This window comes from Vipera ursinii, assembly GCF_947247035.1.
Source record: "Vipera ursinii genome assembly, chromosome: 15".
Taxonomy (NCBI): domain Eukaryota; kingdom Metazoa; phylum Chordata; class Lepidosauria; order Squamata; family Viperidae; genus Vipera; species Vipera ursinii.
Genome location: NC_139528.1, coordinates 7469894 through 7494881, shown reverse-complemented (window position 1 = coordinate 7494881; position 24988 = coordinate 7469894). Strand labels below are relative to the sequence as shown.

The 24988-nt window shown below is 47.6% G+C and overlaps 2 protein-coding genes across 6 annotated transcripts in view; both read right to left on the bottom strand.

The window, feature by feature from the left end:
• The window catches only part of ATG2A (autophagy related 2A), a 233144-nt gene extending 227337 nt beyond the window's left edge, over positions 1–5807 (bottom strand). For all 5 annotated transcript variants that reach the window (XR_014493829.1, XM_083374161.1, XM_083374162.1 and 2 more), the window contains exon 1: positions 5477–5807. Coding sequence is in view for 4 of the 5 variants with exons in the window: in XM_083374161.1 (XP_083230287.1) it covers positions 5477–5647 (171 nt within the window). In the remaining variant the exon portion in view is untranslated. The remainder of the gene's footprint in view (positions 1–5476) is intronic.
• A 6335-nt stretch (positions 5808–12142) lies between these two features.
• LOC310647107 (solute carrier family 22 member 6-B-like) lies at positions 12143–24722 on the bottom strand (the record flags this gene model as incomplete). Its single annotated transcript, XM_083374081.1, has 10 exons — positions 12143–12227; positions 13910–14113; positions 14723–14831; positions 16840–17054; positions 17258–17370; positions 18230–18353; positions 19313–19481; positions 20640–20794; positions 22017–22120; positions 24321–24722. 10 exons carry the CDS (start codon positions 24720–24722, stop codon positions 12143–12145), a joined length of 1680 nt encoding a protein of 559 aa, XP_083230207.1.
• Positions 24723–24988: the final 266 nt, after the last annotated feature.

Genomic DNA, 24988 nt, shown 5'->3' with positions numbered 1-24988 from the left:
GTTAGGTAGATGACTATGGCCTAACTGGTTGGGTTGGCAATATGTATAAACTATGATTGTGGTGTTGTAATAGAAAACTGTATTGTATCACTTTAAATGTGTGATGATTGGCCAACGCTGTTTTTCCAACGGCCATAAGAGGGAGCTAGAGACATAGCTTCTCTCTCTCTCTTATTCTCTCTTGTGTTAGTTACTCTGTTACATTGCTTGCTGATTATTGTCGAATGTGGTTTTGCTACTGTTTGCTAAACCCAAAGAACTGTGTTTTTAACTTCTGGACCGGTAAGACGACTTTGTATTGGATAACTCTTGAACTGTTGATATCTTCTCTCTACCCGTGTATGACCTGGACTGTTTATTCTTGACTTGTGCTACTCCTAAAAGTAAAGTTTTTTTTTCCTTTTTTACACGTCTCAGTGTATCCGTGTGGTTGCTGTGCAAAACCTGGCTACTCTCAGTACCACTTCTTCTGTGCATTCTCCTTGTTGGCTCAGGAGATACAGTCTTCTACACAAACTCTGTCACCAAGCAAAGCTTATTGCGACTCAGCAATGAGAGAAGGGCTCCGGGGCAGAGAAAGCAACAATGACCATCATCCTGGGCAGCTAGAACTGTAAATGAGGACCCAGATTGTTGGGGGCAATTAAGCTGACTTTGTAATAATGCCGCTTGGGGTGTGTGTGAAAGCCCTAATAAGCAGGCATATACAGAGAATGAAGGCTACTGCTAAGCTTGTAAGCCGCCCTGAGTCTTCAGAGAAGGGCGGGATATAAATGTAATAAAAATAAATAAATAAAATCATGTCACCCCCTCACACCGCACAAGCCTGAGCGAGAGACGGCTAGTGCTAAGCTTGTAAGCCGCCCTGAGTCTTCGGAGAAGGGCGGGATATAAATGGAATTAAAATAAAAATAAAAAAATATAAAAATAAATCAAAGCTCGGAAGCAAAGACCTAAATTTGCAGCCGTGGTTTGGTGGGAGATGGCCTGTTTCTGGCCCGGCCACGGAGAGGCTGGGCTGGGCTGGAAGGCACCCAGATCAACGTTTTTTGCAATCGCTGCACACGCAGCCGGCCAGACGAGAGCCAGTGACGTGGAGCCGGAGCACATGAGTCAACTCAAGCAAAACAAACATCCCACATTCCTCTTCAGACACTTGACACTTCCTGGAGCCCTTTTGCTCCACCCGGATGCCGGCCTGCTCTTGCGCAAGGCGGCCAGTGACTCAAGGGCCCCAGGCTTCCCGGTCAGTCGGCTGGCTGTGGCTGAGGTTTTGATCTCGCCCTTCCGACTTTGCCAGGAACTCAAGGCAATGAACGTGTCGGAGGATCCTGCCCCCTTATTTTCCCCACAACCACCCCCCCTTTGAGCGGGGCTGGGCTGAGAGAAGAGGGGCTGGCCCCCAATCACTCAGCTGACTTGCACGCCTGAGGCAGGGCTAGAACTCACCACCTCCTGGTGATTTGCCCAAAGTCACCCAGCTGGCTTTCATGCCTAAAGCAAGACTAGAACTCCCTATCTCCTGGTGATTAGCTCAGTCGCCTTGCTGGCTTTCATGCCTGAAGCGGGACTAGAACTCGCCGTCACCTGGTGATTGGCCGAACGTCACCCAGCTGACTTGCACGCCTGAGGCAGGGCTAGAACTCACCACCTCCTGATGATTAGCCCAGTCACCTGGCTGGCTTTCATGCCTGAGGCAGGAATAGAACTTGCCGTCACCTGGTGATTGGCCGAAAGTCACCCATTTGACTTTCATGCCTAAGGCAAGACTAGAACTCCCTATCTCCTGGTGATTGGCTCAAAGCCATCCAGTTGATTTTCATGCCTAAGGCGGAATTACAACTCACCGCCTCTTGGTGGTTAGCCCCAAAATCACCTAGTTCGCCGCCCCCCTCCTTGTGCCTAGACTAGAACTCACTGCCTCCTAGTTTCTAGGCCAGCCCCTTCAGCGGTACACCAAACGGGCTCTCGGTTTACTCCGTTTCCTCTTGCAGCGCAGCAAGGAACCCTCCCAACTTCCGGATTAGACACCTGTTGGCTTCACACATGACACCAACCTGTACCTGTAAGACATTCTAGTTTGGATTTCATGTATGTAGACCGCATGAACCTGGCCACGAATCCAGTTCCCATTCTGGAATACGGCCAATGGAAGGCAGGTTGGGCTAGCCAGCCTCTGGTGCCTAGAAGACCTTCGGAGGCATCAGAAAGCCACCAGGATAGTCCTCAATTTGCAACCTTTGGTTTAGTGACCACGATCAAATTTTGGAAGCTCAGCCTGTACAGGCAGTCCTCAACTTACAATCGTTTATTTAGTGAGCGTTTCGAGGTAACAATGGCTCTGGGAAAAAGGGACCGTTTTTTTCACACTTACGACCGTTGCAGCATTCCCCCACGGTCACGTGATCAAAATAAGATCTGCTTGGCAACTGACTCAGATTTATGATGGTTGCAGTGTCCCAGGGTTACGGGATCGATCTCCTTTTGTGACCTTCTGACAAGTGAAGTCCCCGGGCGGGAAGCCGGATTCACTTAACAACCACGTGACAAACTGAAACGCCGCAGCGAATCACTTAACAATCGCAAGAAAGGTCGTAAAATAAGGCAAAACTCAACGTCTCACTTAACAGAAATGTTGGGCTCAATTGTGGTCATAAGCCGAGGACTACCTGCACTTATTATTGCTGTTGTTGTTACATATATCTGCTGCCTACCTCCCCATTTATGATCTATGATGGTTGCAGCATCCTGGGGTCAAGTGACCGCCATTTGCAACCTCCCACAAGCAAGTTAACAGGGAAAGCCAGATTTGCTTAACGACCACCAAATTCACTTCACCACGGCAAAAAAAAAGCTTGCAAAACTGGGCTCACTTAATGACCGCCTTGTTTAGCAGCTAAGCTCCAGTCCCAATTGTGGCCATAAGGCAAAGACTACAGGTAGTCCACAATTTACAACCACAAGTGAGCCCAAAATGTATGTGTGAGAAATTTGTTCAGTGAGTTTGGGCCCATTTTACAACCTTTCTTGCCACAGTCGTTAAGTGAATCCCTGCAGTTGTTAAGTTAGAAACATGGCTGTGAATCTAGCTTCTCCATTTGCTTGCCCAAAGGTCAAAAAATGGGGATCCGCTGACCCCGGGACGCTGCAACCACCATAAATATGGACCAGTTTTGATCATGTGACCACAGGGGGGACGCTGCAACGGTCGTGTGACAACCAGGATGTTGTTTTTAGTGCCGTCGTAACTTTGAACAGTCGTAGTGCCGTCGTAACTTTGAACAGTCACTAAACGAACTGTCGAAAGTCGAGGACCCCCTGTGCTCGTATTGTTTTACCCCAAAGCTAAAAAATAGAAATAGGAGAATGACTCGCCAAGATAATTCTGCTTTCTACAGACAAGGAACCTTTGCTCACCGTTTCCTGGTTCGTCATTCCACAGGTGACGCCACCTGAGCCCAACCAGGTGAGTCTCCCACGCCCAAAGCACAAGCACCTCAAAACACAGAAGCAGCTCTAATGGCGCAGGACCGGGACTTCCTGAAGTCAGGACACCTTGGAAGGCCTGATGGTCCAATCGCACTTTCCCAAGTCCCTTCTCATATTTCAAGGTGCGTTGCAAGCCCAGGTGGCTCCTTGTGATCCTTCGCATGAAGTTCTAACCCAGTGGCAGTGAACCTAAGGCACGCTGTGGGCACCTCTCTGTGGGCACGCACGCTGCCACCGCCAGCAGCACGTGCAGGTCCATTAGGCCACGACGGCCCGAGACGGGACCAAGGTGCATCGGGTGCGCGAGGGGACACGCGGCCCAAGGGCAAGATCTGCCAGGGGGCCAAGATGACCAGCAGCGATCTGCTCTCCAACCGCAAGCAAAAAAAGATGGGACCGAGTAGGTGCGTCCAGCGGTCTGCATCACGGGCCTCCCCCTCCCCTACCCCGCCTGCTGCTGGAGGGCAGGCCCGGTATTGGCAGCGGGCTGCGGAGACCCAGTGTGTGCTGGTTGAGGGGCCGGCAGGCTATGGCTGCTGACGGACACCGTCGGTCCCCATGTTTTAAATGTGTACAGACAGACATCTATAAATATTTATATGGTGATGTTTGTAAATATATAAATATACTTAGATATATTTTATACCTTTCCATGTACATAGTTCTATACTTGTAAGCTGCCTTTATTATATAAATTTTTATATATATACATATATACACACACACACACACACACACACACATATATATATAAACTTTATAGAAAGAAAGAAAAATAAATAAATAAATAAATAGTTTTTTCCGGACAGACCGGTGTAGTACACCTTGGTTTTAACTGCTATTGCCTTGCAGTCCCAGCCTAGGAGCGTTAAGCAGGCTCAAGTCGCAACTGCGATCCAGTGTGTGTGTGTGTGTGTGTGTGTGTGTGTGTATATGTATGTATATGCGTGTGTATATGTGTGTGTGTGTATTGTTTTTTCCTATGTCGGAAAAATATTTTCTTCCTGTCGGCATCGGAAAATATACATACATTACAAATGACTCAAAAGTGGCAAACATACCCAGTGCACCTTCCTCTTCCTATTTTCCTCACCATAACCCTGTGAGGTGAGCTGGAATGGGAGAAAGGGACTTACCCAAAGTCACCCAGCTGGCTTTCATGGCTAATGCAGGACTAGAACTCACCGTCTCCCACTTTCTGGTATTTGGTAAACAGTATGCGGTATGTGTTTATGTGAACCCATATCGACACACACAATTGCATGTCAAATATATAGAAAAATGCATGTATATTAATAGATTTTTGGAGTGGGGTGTGTGTACGCATACGTATATACCCCCACCCCCAAAATCTACACAATTCTGTATTTGTGTGTATCTCTACAGTGACATACACATGTACAAAACATGTACAAAACAAGCCCAACAGAGCTCTGGATCTACGGGCATGGGATAGTATATTCCAGAGGTCTTCAAACTTGGCCCTTTTATAACTTGTGGACTTCAACTCCCAGAATTCCTCAGCCAGGCATGCTGGCTGAGGAATTCTGGGAGTTGAAGTCCACAAGTCATAAAAGGGCCAAGTTTGAAGATCCCTGGTATATTCTATGGTAGTTCACAAGTGCCTTCACAAGTGCCAGATGGGTGGACTTCAACTCCCAGAATTCCCCAGCCAGCATAGCTTTATGGGTGCATGCTCGCGTGGGGAAGCCCATCTCAATCCCCTCTGGGGATGGCGTTGGAACTACACAACCCATCATCCCAGCCTCTTAGGCAGCTGCCTCTGCCCCTCTCTCTCTCTCTCAGGGTGGGGATGATGGGGCTTGTGATCCGAAGGACCCTCGGTGGGGGGGGAAGGGAGAGGGCCCAGCAGGCCGCCAGGAGAGAGGAAGCTTCACCGGTGGGTTTTCTGCCTGCCCAGGAAGCCAGCCGGGCCCTTCTCGCCTCCTTTCCCTTCCCTTCGCTCCAGCGCGGCGGAGAGCCTCACCCAGACGTCGAGGTGGAGGCGGGTAAGGCGTCCGGCGCCCGCGTAGAGGTCGAGACTGAGTTGCTCGAGGCCGAGCCGCTCCTCCAGGAAGTGGCCCAGGTAATGCTGCAGCAAGTAGCGGCAGGCTCGCTTCTTGATCGAGCTCGACCACGGGAAGAACCACCGGGACATGATGAGAGAGGCGGTGCGGGCTGTCGTCGTCTTCGGAGGGGGGCGCCTCTGCCGCCGCCGCCGCGACCCGGGCCACCTCGCCCGGTCAGCGCGATCACGCGACTCCCCGGCTCCGCGCCCGGCTTCTTTTGCTCTCCAGGCCCGACTGGCTGGCCGACGGGCTCGCTCATTGGCCGCGCCGCCCCTTTCCCCTCTTTTGATTGGTCGCTCGGCAAGCCTGGCGGGTGACGTTGAAAAAGGGGGCGGGGACCTGGAGATGAAAACACGCCACCGGGGGCGGGGCGTGAAGTTAGTTCCCTTATTCTCTTCTAGAGAGAAAATATAGAAGAGTCACCCAACTCCTGTAGGAGAACGTACTTCCGGGAGCGCTAAGAAAGTCTTGAGTTTTGCCGTCTCTAAAGAGGGGTGCCGAGAAAAACAGGGGTGCAATTTGGAAATTTTGACTTTCCTTCTAAGATGGAAACAGAAGGGCTGCCGGCCCCGGGCTGCCAAAGGGATCAACTCTCAAAAAAAACCCTCCCCAAAATGCAGTTATTTATCCAAATAGCCATCCCTGACTGGTTTTTTTTTGTTTTTTTAAAAAATGAGTTAAAAAGAGGAAATGTTGTTAGGAAGAACAAGGAGTAGCCAGCGTGTATGTATATATGTGTATATGTGTATGTATGTATGTATGTATGTATGTATGTATGTATGTATGTATATGTTATATATTTAATTTTTTATTTTAATCCCATTTATATCCCGCCCTTCTCCAAAGACTCAGGGCGGCTTACAATCAAGAAGCACAAATCAATGTGCTTAGCAATAGCCTTCATTCTATGTATATTCTGGTGTGCTCAGTGGCTGAGTTCACAAGAAATGTTAAAGCCAGGTTAGCAGAAGACAATGCTAACATTGCAGACCATCCAGTCTGGAAAGTAATAAACCAGATTTCTGGCTTCACACGTACACACAGTGTACCGCAAACTTCACCACCCCCACCTCTGTAGTCTTGATCAGGCGTCTCCAAACTTTGCAAACTTGAAGACTTGTGAAGTTCAACTCCCAAAATTCCCCGGCTGGCAATGCGGGAGTTGAAGTCCATTAGTCTGAAAGTTGCCAAGTTTGCCTGGTCTTGACATAGGTAGGCCTCAACTTACAACAGCTTGTTTAGTGACAATTTGAAGTTACAAGGGCACTGAAAAAAGTAACCTATGCCTGGTTTTTTCCACATTTAGACCATTGCAGCATCCCCAGGGTCATGTGATCAAAATCCAGATGCTTGGCAGCTGGTTCACATTTATGACCATTGCTGTTTCCCAAGATCATGTGACCTCCTAACAAGCAAAGTCAATGGGGAATCCAGATTCACTTAACAACCGTACTACTAACTCAACAACTGCAGTAATTCACTTAACAGCTGCGGCAAGAAAGGACATGAAATTCACTAAACCACTGTCTCATTTATCAACAGAAATGTGGGCTCAAACGTGGTCGCACGTCAAGGGCCACCTGTAAATAAAGATTCGTGTCAGCCTGTATTCTGCATGATTAGAATCCATCCAGTGGATGGTCTGAGTAAATCATGATAAATGTAAATCAGCCAGGAAAGCTGGCTTGTTATGCAAAGGCCATCATTCTGCATTTCTACAAACTGACATTGATTGATGGATGGATGGATGATTAATCTGTCATCCAGTCATTGTGGAGTCCTAGCAACCACATAGACAGACTTTCTCCAAGACTAGCCCAGCATCTCCCGACTTCATTGACGTGGAGAGGGTGGACTTCAAGTCCCAGAATTCCTCAGCCACATGGAATTCTGGGAGTTAGAGTCCACTCATCATCAATTTGCTGAGGTTGAAAAACACTGCTTCAGAGCATTATGATTACAGTTACCACCACCACCACCAGATGCTCTAATGGTCAAGGTCAGGGGTAGGCAACCTTGGCTCTTTTATGACTTGTGGACTTCAACTCCCAGAATTCCTGAGCCAGCATGAGGAAACTATGGCCCCTTCATGACCTGGGGACTTCAATTCCCAGAATTCCTCAGCCAGCATGGGGAAACTATGGCTCCTTCATGACCTGGGGACTTCAACTCCCAGAATTCCTCAGCCAGCATGGGGAAACTATGGCTTCTTCATGACTCGTGGACTTCAAGTCCCAGAATTCCTCAGCCAGCATGGGGGAACTATGGTTACCTCATGACTCATGGACTTCAACTCCCAGAACTCCTCAGCCAGCATGGCTCAGCTTGAAAATCTCTCCCTTTCCCCTCAGCATGGCTGGCTCAGGAATTCTGGGAGTTGGAGTCCACGAGTCATAAAAGAGCCAAGGATGCCTGGTCAAGGATGATGGGAACTTCTTCGTAGGGCAATTCCATGAAACTTAGAAAGACCCTGCAGGAATCTGCCCCTGCAATACAATATATGGCCACAGGGACAGTATAACACAACTGCTCACTTCATCCCATACTGGTAATAGATCACCATTTCTCACCCTAGGCTAAGTTTCAGATGGGTGGACTTCAACTCCCAGAATTCCCCAGCCAGATATGCTGGCTGAGGAATTCTAGGAGTTGGTCCATCCATGCCAGCTGGGAGCTGACATCCATTTATCTTAAAGTGGCCAAGGTTGAGAGATACTGACTGCTGCTGTTAAATGAGTTGCACCCAATTTTATGACCATTTTTGCCGCCATGGTTAAGCAGAACACTGCAGTGGTTAAGTGAATCAGGTGGTCATTAAGCGAATCCATTGGCTTTGCTTGCTGGAAGCCAGCTGGGAAGGCTGCAGATGGTGGCATGCAAGCTGGTTGTGAAGCACCCAAATTTTATCCTGTGGATGGGGAGCGGGGGGGGGGGGGAAGAGGGTTATTGCGAAGACTCATCATAAGTCACTTTTTTCGGTCCTGTTGTAATTTGAAACGGTCACTAAATGAATAGCTGTAAGTCGAGGTCTATCATACTCTAAGGAATACCTTTGTCATTGCACTTAATATTTACTGCAAAGATAATCAGAATGTTCTTTTTCTTCATTTTTCTTTTATGTCCTTTGGGATATTTTTTTGTTGTTGTTGTTCCTTTCTTTGTCTGTTCCCTTATTTCTGCTTTTGCCTTTATTACTTTGTAGATCACAGGAAATAGAATCCTAGGGCTGGAGGTCTTCTAATCCAACCCCCTATCCAAGCCAAGAGCCCCTCCATCTCTGACAAATGGTTGTCCAATTTCTGTTGTATAACAGTTCTATAACAATAAAATAATTCTCTTCTATCCTTGTGTGCCCAATCACATTCGGCCAATAAAGAATTCTATTCTATTCTATTCTATTCTATTCTATTCTATTCTATTCTATTCTATTCTATTCTATTCCATTCCATTCCATTCCATTCCATTCCATTCCATCCCATTCCATTCCAGCTACTTCTATTCTATTCTATTCTATTCTATTCTATTCTATTCTATTCTATTCTATTCTATTCTATTCTATTCTATTCCATATTCTATTCTATTCTATTCTATTCTATTCTATTCTATTCTATTCTTTATTTTATTCTATATTCTGTTCTATTCTATTCTTTATTCTTTGTTCTATTCTTTATTCTGTTCTATTCTTTATTCTATTCTATTCTATATTCTGTTCTATTTTATTCTTTATTCTGTTCTATTCTTTATTCTGTCCTGTTCTGTTCTGTTCTAATTTTCTATTATTCTATTCTAATTTTCTATTCTACTCTAGGTAAAGGCCAAGGTTCCCCCGCACATGCATGCTAGTCGTTTCCGACTCTAGGGACCGGTGCTCATCTCCGTTTCAAAGCCGAAGAGCCAGCGCTTGTCCGAGGACGTCTCCGTGGTCATGTGGCCGGCATGACTAGACGCCAAAGGCGCATGGAACGCTGTTACCTTCCCACCGGAGTGGTCCCTGTTTTTCTATTTGCATTTTGACGTGCTTTTGAACTGCTAGGTTGGCAGAAGCTGGGACGAGTAACAGGCGCTCACTCTGCTACGTGGCACTCGGGATTCGACCCGCCAAACTGCCGACCTTCTGATCGACAAGCTCAGCGTCCTAACCCACTGAGCCACCGCGTCCCATTCTACTCTACTCTATCCTTAAAAATTGCCAGTGATCAAGCACCCATAACTCGAAGAGTATTCTCTCTCTCTCTCTTTTCTCTCTCTCATATATTGTTTGTATCTGTCTATCTTATCTATCACATCAAGTCATAAGGTAGGAAGGGACTGTGGAGGTCTTCTAGTCCAACCCCCTGCTCAAGCAGGAGACCTTATACCATTGCAGACAAACCGATTTTCCAGTCTCTTCTTCAAAAGCGCCAGTGACAGAGCCCCCACCACTTCTGAAGGCAAAGCCTTCCGCCGATTAATAGTTGCCACTGTCAGGAAAATCCTCCTGGCTTTCGTTAGTTTTATGCTCTTTACGAAATGTTCAATTTCAAAAGCAGATTACGAAGGAAGGGGAGTTCCACGTCTTGACATTCAAACCACCTGGGCGAAAGCCACATTTCCTGTCCTTGCTAAAAAAAAAAAAAAAAGTGTCAGGGTGATTGAGTGACGGATGTCTCCTACCCTTCCTGACTTCCTACCGTTTGATTCAGGGTACAGAGAAGAGCAACCAAGATGATTGGGGGGCTGGAGGCTAAAACATATAGGGAACGGATGCTGGAATTGGGTATGTGTAGTTTAATGAAGAGAAGGACGAGGGGGGGACAGGATAGCAGTCTTCCAATATCTCAGGGGCTGCCCCAAAGAAGAGGCAGTCAAGCTATTCTCCAAAGCGCCAGAAGGCAGGACAAGAAGCAACGGATGGAAACCAACCAAGGAGAGAAGCAACCTAGAACTAAGGAGAAACTTCCTGACAGTGAGGACAATTAATCAGTGGAACAACCTGCCTCCAGAAGCTGTGAATGCTCCAACACTGGAAGTTTTTAAGAAGCGACTGGACAGCCATTTGCCTGAAATGGTATAGGGTTTCTTGCCTGAGCAGGGGGTTGGACTAGATGACCTCCAAGGTCCCTTCCAACATTATTATTATTATTATTATTATTATTATTATTATTATTATTATTATTATTATTATTATTAATTATTATTATTACAGGAGAAACTTCCTGACAGTTAGAACAACTAACCAGTGGAACAACCTGCCTCCGGAAGTGGTGAATGCTCCAACACTGGAAGTTTTTAAGAAGAGACTGGGCAGGCAAAAGCAGTGAAATTCTTCTTCCTCAAGCAAAGTGACTCCCCACCCGTGTTTTCTGACCATACACAGAGTGGAGAATTTCTCCACGCCCTTTGAGACCAGCTTGAATCTCATTTTGAGTCAGTCAGGGTCAAAATGTTTGGTCTAGCGATGAAGGCGCCAAGTTAGAAACCAGGAGATGGTGAGTTCTAGTCCCAGCTTAGACATGAAAGTGAGCTGGGTGACTTTAGGCCAGTCACCAGGAGACGGTGAATTCTAGTCCCATTCAGACATGAAAGCCAGCGGGGTGACCTTGAGCCAGTTCTCTCTCTCTCAACCCAACCCACCCTGCAGGGTTGTTGTGGCGGGAGAAAAAAATAAGAGGAGAAAGGAGTATTAGGCATCTTCACTACCTTGAATGATTTATAAAAATAATAAAATTCTTTTATAAAAATTAAAAACAGCCCAGAACTCGGTAATTCCCCTTTTGAAATGGGGTACCGCTTTCCCCAAAATTCCAGACACTCGTTTAGTAGAAAAAAACACGAGACTCTGTTTATTAATTGACATTCGCCTAGAAAAGGCATCAATAAATAGCCCTGAAAACAAGCTGAGAAGGGGGCTCCCTGTGCACTTGGGGGTCCCTGCCCTGCAAGATGGGAAGAAGCCTTCCGTATCTTCACCCACGGCATCTCGCAGCTTGTAACAAACCTTCGATCATTCGCCCCACATTTCTGCCTTTGCACAATGCGGTTTTGTTTTGTTTTTCTTGTTCCAGCCTCTCTGCTGTTCCTTGAAGACTACATCTCCCAGCCTTCCCTCTGTCCAGGGATGGTCAGAGTACAGCCCTGGTTGCTAAAACCAGGTTGGAGCAACCGAGATGGAGAAGTAACCAGGACAAAGGTAGAGATGAGCAGTTGGTTGTAGGTCTTAGGAGCCGCACTTAATCACGCACGCTGCGATGTCTGTGCCAGAACACATCTGGCAGCATTTTTAAAAAAGATGATTTTTGAAGAACCCTAAGGCCAAAAATGACTTTTTCTCACTGCCCTCCAGAAACGGAAGCCAAGAGACAGAAAAACCACAACTAGGAAAGTCCATTTGCTTCAAGATGCCAGAAGAATATCTTGGACCTCGAATGTTCTCCGTTGCAAATGCCAACTTTATCTCTGTCGCTTTTCCTTCCCAAAATGGAGCTGGGAAGCTATCTCGGTAGCCGGCTAGCCTGCCGGAAGGGCCCAACGGCAGCTGGCTGGCCTCAGGGTCCTGATCCTGCAAAGGCCAGTGGGAGATGCCAGATCCTGATTCCCGTTGAAGCTCAAAGGCGGGTCGACAGGACGACGGGAGACGCCGAGCTCTTTTCTGGTGCCTCGGCCAGGATGGCTTTGGATTTCCATCTAGCCCTGGGGAGACGGATGTTAAAAGGCCATTACAAGCCGCAGATTTTTATTAGCAGGAAGAAGAAAAGGGGAGGTGAGAGACATTATTGGAAAAAAGAGGCCCCACTCGAGCCAGGGAGAAGGCTGCTTGGCAAAAAAGAAAGACAGAAAATCAATGTTTGCAGAGATAGGAACCCATGGGCAGCAGGAAATTGCAAAATGAGGAAAGGCATCAAACCAGATAGATAGAGTAGGGTAGGGTAGGGTAGGGTAGGGTAGGGTAGGGTAGGATAGGTTAGGATAATAGAACAGAACAGAACAGAACAGAATAGAATAGAATAGAATAGAATAGAATAGAATAGAATAGAATAGAATAGAATAGAATAGAATAGAATAGAATAGAAAATATGGAATGGAATAGAATAGAAAATATGGAATGGAATAGAAAATACGGAATGAAATAATAGAATAGAATAGAATAGAATAGAATAGAATAGAATAGAATAGAATAGAATAGAATAGAATAGAATAGAATATGGACTAGACTAGACTAGAAAATAGACTAGACTAGACTAGACTAGACTAGACTAGACTAGAATAGAATAGAATAGAATAGAATAGAATAGAATAGAAAATAGAATAGAATAGAATAGAATAGAATAGAATAGAATAGAATAGAATAGAATAGAATAGAATAGAATATGGACTAGACTAGACTAGAAAATAGGCTAGACTAGACTAGAAAATAGACTAGACTAGACTAGACTAGACTAGACTAGAATAGAAAATAGAATAGAATAGAATAGAATAGAATAGAATAGAATAGAATAGAATAGAATAGAATAGAATAGAATATGGACTAGACTAGACTAGAAAATAGACTAGACTAGACTAGACTAGACTAGAATAGAATAGAATAGAATAGAATAGAATAGAATAGAATAGAATAGAATAGAATAGAATAGAATATGGACTAGACTAGACTAGAAAATAGACTAGACTAGACTAGACTAGACTAGACTAGACTAGACTAGACTAGAATAGAATAGAATAGAATAGAATATGGAATAAAGAATATGGAATAAAGACTAGACTAGACTAGACTAGACTAGACTAGACTAGAATAGAATAGAATAGAATAGAATAGAATAGAATATGGAATAAAGAATATGGAATATGGAATATGGAATAAAGAATAGAATAGAATAGAATAGAATAGAATAGAATAGAATAGAATAGAATATGGAATAAAGAATATGGAATATGGAATAAAGAATAGAATAGAATAGAATAGAATAGAATAGAATAGAATAGAATAGAATATGGAATAAAGAATATGGAATATGGAATAAAGAATAGAATAGAATAGAATAGAATAGAATAGAATAGAATAGAATAGAATAGAATAGAATAGAATAGAATATGGAATAAAGAATATGGAATATGGAATATGGAATAAAGAATAGAATAGAATAGAATAGAATAGAATAGAATAGAATAGAATAGAATAGAATAGAATAGAATAGAATAGAATAGAATAGAAAATATGGAATGGAGTAGAAAATACAGAATGAAATAGAAGAGAAGAGAAGAGAATGAAAACAACAGAATGAAAACAGGAGGAGAAATATAGAAATAGAAGAGAATAGAGAGTAGAATAGGAGAAAGACAGGGGGAGAAAAAGAAGGGGGGAGAGAGAGACCCACCTCTCTTCAACCTCCGCCACTGTGTCCAGCAGAGGTACATTAAACATTTCAGGGAGGAAGACCGCCGAAACACCGGACACGATGGGCGTCACCCCAAAGAGCGCCAGGGGCAGGAAAGGCTGGTAGTCCCCGGCCATCAACACCAGGGGGGCTATGATGCCACCCAGCCGAGCCATGACTGTGGTGAAGCTGCTGCCTGTTTGCCTGGGAAGGAAAAGCCACAGAGATCTTTAAAGCCCCCGCTGGCCCTGCTTTGTCCTCTTTCCCTGCACAACCACCCTGTGAGGTGGGCTAGGTTGAGTCACCCAGCCCGGGGTCCTCCACCAGGCGGGTGAAAGCCTGTTGTAGCTTCACGCAAACTACAGATCACACACAGCCAGGCAGGCAATGTTTCCTCCGCACCCAGAACCAGAAAAACGATCATCTAATGCGGTATTTCTCAACCTCGGCAACTTTAAGGTGGTGTGGACTTCAACGCCCAGAATTCCCCAGCCAGCTTCCAGGAATTCTGGGCGTTGAAGTCCACAACCTCTTAAAGTTGCTGAGGTAAGACACACTGGTCTAGTAGGCTGTCTGAATGCACGCTGAGATTCAAGCCAGGGCTCTTCAGTTCTAGACTGATCTCTTGGGGGACACAGCAAGCAAGTGTCCTCCAGGGGGATTAACCACAACTCCTATCATCCCCTGCCTGCTTGATCATGAAGGTGATAGGAGAATCCAGGGCGGATGGATCTGGAAAGGGAGCCAGGATGTCTTGGAAAGGGGACCCTGAAGTGAGCTTCCCCCCAACATGGTTTCCACCTATTTGCTTACCTGATCACCGTTGGGAAGAGCTCCCCTCCGTACAGGTAGAGGCACATGGAAGACGCTGCTAAGCACCCTTTGCCCAGAACCACAAAGACGAGACGCACCGTCAACATATCTAGAAGAAATGGAGGTGGGTTGAGAGCATAACCTGGTTAGTTTTCTTCCAACATGGTCCTGAGACAGTGTTTCCCAACCTTGGCTAGTTTAGGATGTGTGGGAATTCAACTCCCAGAATTCCCCAGCCAGCATGCTTTAAGAGGGGTGGACTTCAACTCCCAGAATTACCCAGCCAACATGCTTTAAGGGGGTGGATTTCAATTCCCAGAATTCCCCAGCCAGTGTGCTTTAAGAGGGGTGACTTCAACTCCCAGGATTCCTCAGCCAACATGCTTTAAGGGGGTGGATTTCAATTCCCAGAATTCCCCAGCTAGCATGTTGAGAAGCACTGATCTAACTCACTCATTCCATCCATCCATCCATCCATCCATCCATCCATCCATCCATCCTTGTTTCTCACAACTTGACAACTTTAAGATGTGTTGACTTCAACTCCCAGAATTCAACTCCCACCCTGGCTAGGGAATTCTGGGAGTTGAAGTCCACCCATCTTAATGCAGCCAAGGCTGAGAAACAGTGCATCAAACTCTCAGGAACTGCCCAAAATACGTTCTAGAGGAGCTATCAACGCAGAATATTTGATGCGGAGCAAGGGGCACCTGCAGAGTTGGTCACAAAAGTCAAGATGGCCACCACAACAGGAGGGTCACAGCTCCACCTGGTTTTGATGTGCATGGCATGTGCACCTAATGCATATAAAAACCCAGGAGAGGCTTCGGTGTCATCCTCCTGGCTGCCATCTTGCTTTTTTTTTACCATCCCCTGTGCAAAACAAAATGGCATCTGCCCAGCATGCCCTGATCACAGTGGGTAAGTGCCCTCACCACCAAACAGCCCAGGTAAATAATGTCTTAGGTAATAATCAATGACAAAATAAGAAAGAAAAAATGGAGTCCTTGGTGCTCTCTGAGCTTGGTCGTTTTCTTGCAGACATTTCGTGACCCAACTAGGTAACATCATCAGTGCTAGGATTATGGTTATGATGTTACCTAGTTGGGTCACAAAACGTCTGCAAGAAAACGACCAAGCTCAGAGAGCGCCAAGGATCCCATATATATATATGATATATATTGAATAATTTGCACAAATAATGAGCTGTCATAAGTTGACTATATCCTGTGGATAAGCCTTGAGTCAGGCCAAAACAGGAATGAAAGAGTTAATTAGCAAGGTGCATTCAAAAAGCCTTGACAAATACTTAAACACACATTTGCCTTGCCTTCTAGCTAATAAAAGAGAGAAAGAACCTGTGGCTCAGGAAGTTAAAACAACTGCCTAATATAATCAGCCCAGGTTCGAATCTCAGATAAAGGGTATGACTGACTGATGAGAACATAAAGAGTTCGAAATGATCATCTCAGCCTCCCAAAATTCTTTATTAGCAATTTGAATAATTTGCATATATATATATATGTGTGTGTGTGTGTGTGTGTGTGTGTGTGTGTGTGTGTATGTGTATATGTGTATGTGTATGTATATATATATGTTTGGTGGTGAAGATGCATGCCCACTGAGATTAGTGTAAGCAGGGGAGATGCTTCCTCCTCCTCCTCCTCCTCCCTCTTCACAAATCTCCATTTCAGAAGGAACCAGAGTTGATCAAAGGTGGTCCTCTCGGGAAAAGCAATCCCTAAGCAAATGGCAGCCATCTTGGATAAGGAGAGGGGGACGCTCCCACCCCTCCAGCCAAGCAATACTGGAGAAGCTCTGATGGTTTCCAGTACCAAATTCTGGCCTATTCCTAACATTAAACAACACTCAGTAGCCTCTTGGATCAATATTTCTCAACCTTGGCCTTTTTAAGTTGTGTGGACTTCAATTCCCAGAATCCTCCAGCCAACATGCCTGACTGGGGAATTCTGGGAGTCGAAGTCCACACATCTTAAAAGTTGTCCAGCTTTGGAAACTGCTTTTGATCCTGTCTTTTCACACAAACATAGCTAGAAGTAAGTAAATTACACCTGCCAGTAGACCCCTGAAGGTGGACACTCCTTCTCGTTTCTTACCGGAAGGGACAGGAAGACTGACCAAAAGGAACATTCCTGCAAGGATGAGGGAAACGGATTGGATGATGCGTCGGCCGACATAGCTGAGCAGCAGAGCACAGACCATCTTGGCCACCAGGTCTATGGCTCCGAAGAAGAGCTGCACCAGGAAGAGGTTCAGGCCAAACATGGAGAGGTCCATGGAGAGCCCAAAATAGGCCATGTTCATGGAGAAGCTGAGAAGGACAAATATTGGGTGAGACGATATCTAGGTGGAGTCCCACAACTTGTTAGAAATGCTGGTGTTGGGCTGGGGTCTCCTCGTTGGCTGGAGAAGATGGAAGTTGCCATCTTCTCAATCGGAGAAGGTCCTCTCTTTGGAGAAGACGGATCTGCTTCATCCACCCTCCATCCTTCCTTTGTGATGTCTTCGCCATACCTGATGAGCATGAGACAACAGCTGATGCGTCTCAGTCCAGGAGTCCGGAAGAGGTCCAGGCAAGAGTGCTTGCCCCGTCCTGGAGAATTACTCCCCGATTGAGTCTCCAGCATCTACAGGGGGAGAAGATGATGCAAGAATGAACGCGACAGTTTTCCCTGCACGGAGCAGTGTTTCTCAACTTCGAGTACTTCAAGACGAGTGGACTTCAACTCCCAGAATTTCCCAGCCAGCGTGGGGAGTCGAAGTCCACAAGTCTTAAAACTGCCAAGTTTGGAGACCCCTGCTCTAAAGTATAGTGGATCCGGACTGGTCCTCAGTGCCAAGCTAGGTTGGACTTGGTTAGCCCTCAGTTAGGAGACCATCATAGGATCCTAGGAATGTACGTTAGACTGGGAGGTTGAAAACTATTCCAGAAAAAGACAATAGTGTTTGTTGTCGGGGGGAAAAATTGCCTGGATGTGAAGTTCTGTGGTGTTCAGGAGTCAGCTTGGATTCAAAAAGATGTTACATCATAGATAGTTTGCACTAGATTGGAGTTCCTCAAACTTGCCAACTTCAAGATGTATGGACTTCAACTCCTAGAGTTCCCTAGCCAATGTGGCAGTTGAATTCTGGGAGCTGAAGTCCACAGATGTTAAAGCTGTCAAGTTTGAGAAACAAGGATGGATGGATGAATGGATGGAGTTAGATTAATGCTTCTTAACACGCTGGCTGGGGAATTCTGGGATTTGAAGTCCACAGATCTTAAAGCTGTCAAGTTTGAGAATCAAGGATGGATGGATGGATGGATAAAGTTAGATCAATGCTTCTTAACACGCTGGCTGGGGAATTCTGGGATTTGAAGTCCACTCATCTTAAGAGTGGCCAAGGCTGATGAACACTAGGCTGGGGTAATGTTCTGTCGGGAAGGGCCAGACCAACCCATAGAGAGCGTGCACTGCACATCAGGGAAACCTCGTTGCTCCTCACCTCCAGGACCACGGCTTCTCCCGCTGCAGCTTTCCCGTTGATCCTGGCTACGTGCTGCAGGTTGCGCAGGGCGGCCTCACGTTCGTTGTTCATGAGGAGCCAGCGGGCCGACTCCGGGAGCCACCTGTGGAGAAGGTCAGGTTAGGAGGCTGGAAGTTGCTTGGGGGGGTCTGGGATGCCCCTGTTCGTGTCTTGCTCTCCACGCGGGAAAGCCTAGTGGCCAGGCGGAGCTGCTTTGTGGTTTTAAAAAGCGTATACAGGTAGTCCTCCACTTATAACGGTTCGTTCTGTGTCGTATGCTCAAAATTTGGGTGCTTGGCAACTGCACGTATGTACAACGGTTGCAACATCCCGGGGTCAACCTTCCCAGCTCCCTTCTCTTATGAGCAAAGTCCACAGGGATAGTTGGATTCACTTAATGACCAAATAATTCCCCTAATGACTGCAGGATTCACTTTACACTGGCTGTGATTCGCTTAACCACCATGGCAAAAAAAGGGTCCTAAAATGAGGGGCCACTCGCTTCATGACCACCTCACTTAGCAACAGAAAGTCCAGTCTCAGTTGTGGTCATAAGTCAAGGACTACCTGTGGTTTCCTGGGGAAATAGAAGCTGATGTTATAGGGCAGTGATGGCGAACCTTTTAGAGACCGAGTGCCCAAACTGCAACCCGATACCCAGGTATGTATCGTCGGGTGCTGGGGGGCGTGGCCAATTGGGTGGGCATGGCCAATAGAGTGGGCGTGGCTGCGGTGGTAACGGCAGACTGGGTGGCACTAAAGAAGTTCAACCAATCAATTCCAACTTTGCGAGATCTTTTTTTTTCCCCCGCGAGAAGTTGACATTGATTGATTGATTTAACCTTTTTTTTTTGCACATGGAGGTGGAGGCCTAAAGTAAAACCCAGCTGAAGGCCTAGGACTGGGGCGATGGCGCATGTGCCCACAGAGAAGGCTCTGTGTGCCACCTGTGCCATAGGTTTGCCACCACGGTTATAGGAACATCTGGACACAGCCAGAGGCCTGCAGCTTCCCTTGCAACTAAGCTTACGTTCTGGCCCAAAGGGAAGACTGGGGACTCACCAGGAATAGGCGAAGAAGGCGAAGAAGGGGGCGGAGATGGCCAGCTGCAGCCAGCGCCAGTCGCGGATGGCGTAGGCCAAGCCTCCCAGCAGCAGCTGCCCAGCTGTGCTGCAGTAGCTCTGGATGGAGACCACCACCGCCCGGTATTTGGTGGGCACCCACTCCAGACCTGGGAGAGGAAGAGGAAGGCAAAGTGAAATTTCAGACCCCAGCAAGGGGAGGACCAATCCACGACAGAAGGGAAGGTTTGTAGCTCAAGCTTGAACTCTGAGTCGCTGGTTTTCTGGCGGACATTTCGTGACCCAACTAGCTAACGTCTTCGGTGTTAGAAGGGAGTGGGGTTTGTGAGAAGAGGAGGAGGAGGAGGAGGGACCGTGGGGTCCTTGGTGCTCTCTGAACTTGGTTGTTTTCTTGTAGAAGTTTCATGACCCAACTAGGCAACATCATCAGTGCTAGAAGGGAGTGGGGTTTGTGGAGGAGAGAAGGAGGAGGAGGAGGAGGAGGAGGAGGAGGAGGAGGAGGAGGAGGAGGAGGAGGAGGAGGAGGAGGAAGGACTGTGGGGTCCTTGGTGCTCTCTGAATTTCATTGTTTTCTTGTAGATGTTTCATGACCCAACCAGGCAACATCATCAGTGCTAGAAGGGAGTGGGGTTTGAGGAGGAGGAGGAGGAGGAGGAGGAGGAGGAGGAGGAGGAGGAGGAGGAGGAGGAGGAGGAGGAAAGGACTGTGGGGTCCTTGGTGCTCTCTGAACTTGGTTGTTTTCTTGTAGATGTTTCATGACCCAACTAGGCAACATCATCAGGGCTAGAAGGGAGGGGGATTCGTGGAGAGGAGGAGGAGGAGCAGCTGGCGGTTCCCTTGCCTCCTCCCCCTCCCCCTCATCATCATTACCACCACCGGTGCTAGCACTGATGAGGCTACCGAGTTTGGTGATGAAACCTCTGCCAGAAAACAACCAAACTCAAAGAGCACTGAGGATTCACACCGGCCCACGACTCTGCTTTACCGAAAGTTGGAGGGGGTCCCCTTGAGGCCGCTAACCGGTCCCGCTCCTTGCAGGTGGCTTTGATGATACCAATTGCCAAGCCATCATTCAACCCGGTGTCTCTCAAGCTTTGCTTCTTCAAGTGCTGTGGATTTCAGCTCCCAGAATTCCCCAGCCGGCAGGCCTCGTTTACACGCTCTAAAGCAGGCTGGCTGGAGAATTAATTGGGAGCTGAACCCCAGCCAGCTCAAAGTGGCCGACTTTGAGGACTCTGCCCTAAGCCTAACCTTCCCCCCCATCTTCCCCCGCGTCCCCCTTCCCATCCGGTCCGCCCAGCACTCACTTAAACAGATATAATTCAGCAGGAATCCGGAGATGCCGATTCCACTCAGGAAGCGGAAGACGCAATAGGTCGGGAAGCTGTTGGAGAAGGCCGCCCCCGTGCCCATGACAGCCACCATCAGCAGCGACCAAATGAGGATCAGCCGGCGCCCGAATCTGTGGCCAAGAGGGTTACAGGCAGGCTTAGGACATGTCTGTTAGGGCCTAGGTTTTTTTTTGGGGGGGGGATTTTGCACAGGATTCGAAAGGAGAGTGTAAAAGTCTCCGACCCCGTCCTTGTCTTTCCATAGCCAAACTGGTTCCTCCTCTATGTTTATTTCGTTGAGAGCCAACGTGGCCTAGTGGTGAAGGCGAGAAAGTGGGAGACTGTGAATTCTAATCCCGCGTTAGATACAAGGCCCGTGGGGTGACTGGGTCAACCATCAGGAGACTGGGAATTCTAGTCCCACCTTAGGTATGACAGCCAGCTGTGGAATCTTGGGCCAATCACCAGGAGACAGAGCGTTCCAGTCCCACCTTAGCCATGAAAGCTGGCTTTGGGACAAAGCTGACTTTGGGACAATAACCAGGAGACGGAGAGTTCTAGTCCCAACTTAGCTATCAAAGCCAGCTGGGGGACCTTGGGACAATCACCAGGAGACAGAGAGTTCTAGTCCCAACTTAGCTATCAAAGCCAGCTGGGGGACCTTGGGAGAATCACCAGGAGACAGAGAGTTCTAGTCCCAACTTAGCTATCAAAGCCAGCTGGGGGACCTTGGGACAATCATCAGGAGACGGAGAGTTCTAGTCCTAGGCATGAAGAACTGGTTGGGTGACTTTGGGAGGGTAAAAGGACTCTTGCCTTGGGCAGGGGAGGGTTGGACTACTAGAACAGGGGTCCCCAACCCCCAGTCCGTGGACCGGTATCAGGCCGCGACATGCCAGCAACCGGTCCGCACAAACGAGGAAAGCCCCATCCGTGGGATGCAGGCAGCACACAAAACCACGCACCCTCCGGTCCGCGGAAAAAAACCCCTCCATGCAACTAGTCCCTGGTGCCCAAAAGGTTGGGGACCTCTGTCCTAGAAGACCTCCAAGGTCCCTTCCAACTCTATGGTTCGATGGGCCCGTCCTTCTCTCTCAGACCAGCCTATCTCACAGGGTTGTTGTTCTGGGGCTAATAGGAGGAAAGCGTGTGTGGGGGATATGTGTTGGACATGTTTGCTGCCTTATTCATAAAAACAATCGAAGGCAGGATATAAATGAATAACAAGACAATGTTCAGACTGCCTAGGATACATTCCTGATTTATCGAATTCCAGCCTTGCAGAATTCTGCCATTTCTATCCCTCTTTTCTTTTGTTTGTGAAATTTCCTACAGCCCATCTGAGCTTCTTACCTGTCCGAGAGGTCTCCCAAGATGAAGGCCCCCACCAGGACCCCCGCCATGAAGAGGGATTGGGCCAGGCTCTTCAGAGGCTGCAGGTGGCAGACCAAGTCCCACTGCCAGGAGACAGAAGAGGTGAATTCTCACAACACGCTTAGCCAGTTTCGGGAAAACCCAGGTCTCTGCGACAGGCTAAGCTCGGCTGCTCGGAACCCGGGAATATTTCTTTAAAGCAGGCCTCTCCAAATTTGGCCCCTTTCAGTCTCGTGGACTTCAAATCCCAGAATTCCTCAGCTCAGACCACACCATGCTTTATGCTGGCTAGCATAAAGAAACCATCAAAATAAAACTAGCTGAATAAGAGGTGACCAGGCTTGCATCCCTGCCTTCTTGATGGGAATTTAAATCATCCTGATCCTCAGACACTTTGGGACGGGGAGGGTGAAAATAAGTCATTCTTTTCATGCTTTTCTAAAGATCAGCAAGGTCAGGACGGAGGGGGATGGGCAATTTTGCTTGGATGTGTGGGTGGGTCTTCCAGGGTAGCCCTTTGAAGGATAAACAGTAAATACAACATCTCCGGAAACTCCGGAGTGACTTTGGGCCACCTTGTTCCTTCCAAAGTGCTTCAACTTAACAACAATTCGGTCAGCAACCGTTCAAAGTTACAGCGGCGCTGGAAAAAAGCGACTTACAGCAGGTCCTCACACTTATGACCTATTGCAGCATCCCCTACAAAACTGAGCAACCAGCCCACGTTTAGTATGGTTTGCAGCATCCCCCGGGGTCACACGATCCCCGTTTTGTGGCTTTCCCAGCTGGCTTCGGACGAGCGAAGTCAATGGGGGAAGTCAGACTCGCTTAACAACGAGGTGACTCTCTTAACCGCCGCCGTGATTCGTTTAGCCGCAGAAGGTTGCAGGATTGGGCATGACTCGCCTGGCTTAGCACGGGGAATTTTTGTCCCAGTTGTGGCAAGTCAAAGACTTACCTGCAGACTGCAGAACCGTTAGCAAAAGAGGGTGGAAATGGCACAGAGGCAGGGGTCCGCAACCACCGGGCTGCGGCCCAGTACTGGTCCACGGACCGTTTGGAACTGGGCCGCGGAAGTGTCCCGGGGTCACGTGATCCCCTTTTGCAACCGTCCGACAAGCCAAGTCAAACGGGGAAACCAGATGGACTCAACAACTGTGCGTCAACGCTGCAAACGCTGGATGTTTTTGCTTTGACAATATAAGAGGCAGCCTTTTCCTTTAAATTGTTTTGCTCTGAGAATTAGATGAAGCTGGGGGGAGGGGGGAGGAGAATGCTACCCCGGTTGTTTTTAATAAGATAAGAAATGGCACCTAATAGAAGGGAAGGGAAGGGAAGCTTTGCCTAACAAACGGATTGGAGAACGTGATTTATGACTGGTAATTTGGAGGAGGGAATTGTGCCAGATATTAGGTGCCGAAGGGAGGGGAATTCAGATTTTGGCATCCTTCCATGCCGTGCCGACGCTTTGTTCTCATTAATATAGGCTTTTTGGAATAAACAATGCCTGAAGATTCTTTGAAGTGTTTCATTAGTCGGAACCAGGACACTGGGCCACTAACTTAACAACTGCGGTGATTCACTGAACAACTATGGCAAGGAAGGTCGTAAAATGGTGCAAAACTCACTTAACTGTCTCACTCAGCAGCAGAAATCTGGGGCTCAGTTTTGGTCATAAGCCGAGGACTACCTGTATACTGGTCCTGTATCTGACTCTGTATCTGACTTTACATACATACATACATACATACATATATACTGCTCAAAAAAATAAAGGGAACACTTAAACAACACAATGTACTGTATTTAATAGTAGGATGTCTTATCTTGTGTTCCCTTTATTTTTTTGAGCAGTATATGTAGACCAGGGGTAGGCGACCTTGGCTCTTTTATGACTCGTGGACTTCAACTCCCAGAATTCCTGAGCCAACCACGCTGAGGGGAAAGGGAGAGGTTTCCAAGCTGAGCCATGCCGGCTCAGGAATTCTGGGAGTTGAAGTCCACGAGTCATAAAGGAGCCATAGTTCCCCCCCATGCTGGCTCAGGAATTCTGGGAGTTGAAGTCCACCAGTCATCAAAGAGCCAAGGTTGCCCACCCCTGGCCTAGACATCGGTATCTTGAATGCTGATCTTTTTAACGGTCATCTTTTATTGTTATTCTTAATTTAGGTACATACTGCAAGCCCAGGTAGGACATACGCCATGGAAGGACTGACTAAATAAGTAAAGAAATGAACGAAACAGAAATAAATAGGAGAAGCTGGAGGCGACCTCCCAACATACCTCCGTCACGATGGTGGAGGCGAAAGTGCTGTGGTCATACTGCCACCCGTCCCGGCAGGCCTCCAGTCCCACCTCCCTGCCCGCCGTGTCGTTGGAGTTGGGCGCCAACCACCCAGCAAAGCGCTGGCAACCGTCCGGCTTCAGGCCCTGTCCGAGAGGAACCAGGTTCTCTTGCTGGGAGAGGTTGCCCGGCCTGCACCGGTGCTCCGGCGTGGCCGCGCTGAAGTTCTGCACCAGGTTGTGGCTGGCCAGGAACAGGACGGGGAGGGAGAGGAAGAAGACAGAGAACATCTGGAAGGTGCCCATGCTGCCAACCTCCTCCAGCAGGTCTCCGAAGGGGATGGTGGCCACCGGAGGGCCTGGGCACAGGGAGAGGCGGCGTTGTCCCTTCGCAGGCGCCATGTCTGCCCGCTCTTCTTCCTGTCTTCTTTCTTACTGCCAAGGAAAGCAGCCTTTTTATAAGCCAGGAGAGGAAATGGAGAGGGCAGGTCGGATTAATGAATGGCCATCGGGAAGCTGCGGCTGACCGGGCACCCCCTGGCATGGGAAGCGGGTGGGAAAGCAGCCACGAAGAAGGCAGGGTCTGTGCATCTCTCTCTCTCTCTCTCTGTGTCTCTCTGTGTGTGTGTGTGTGTGTGTGTGTGTGTGTGTGTGTGTGTTTACCTCTT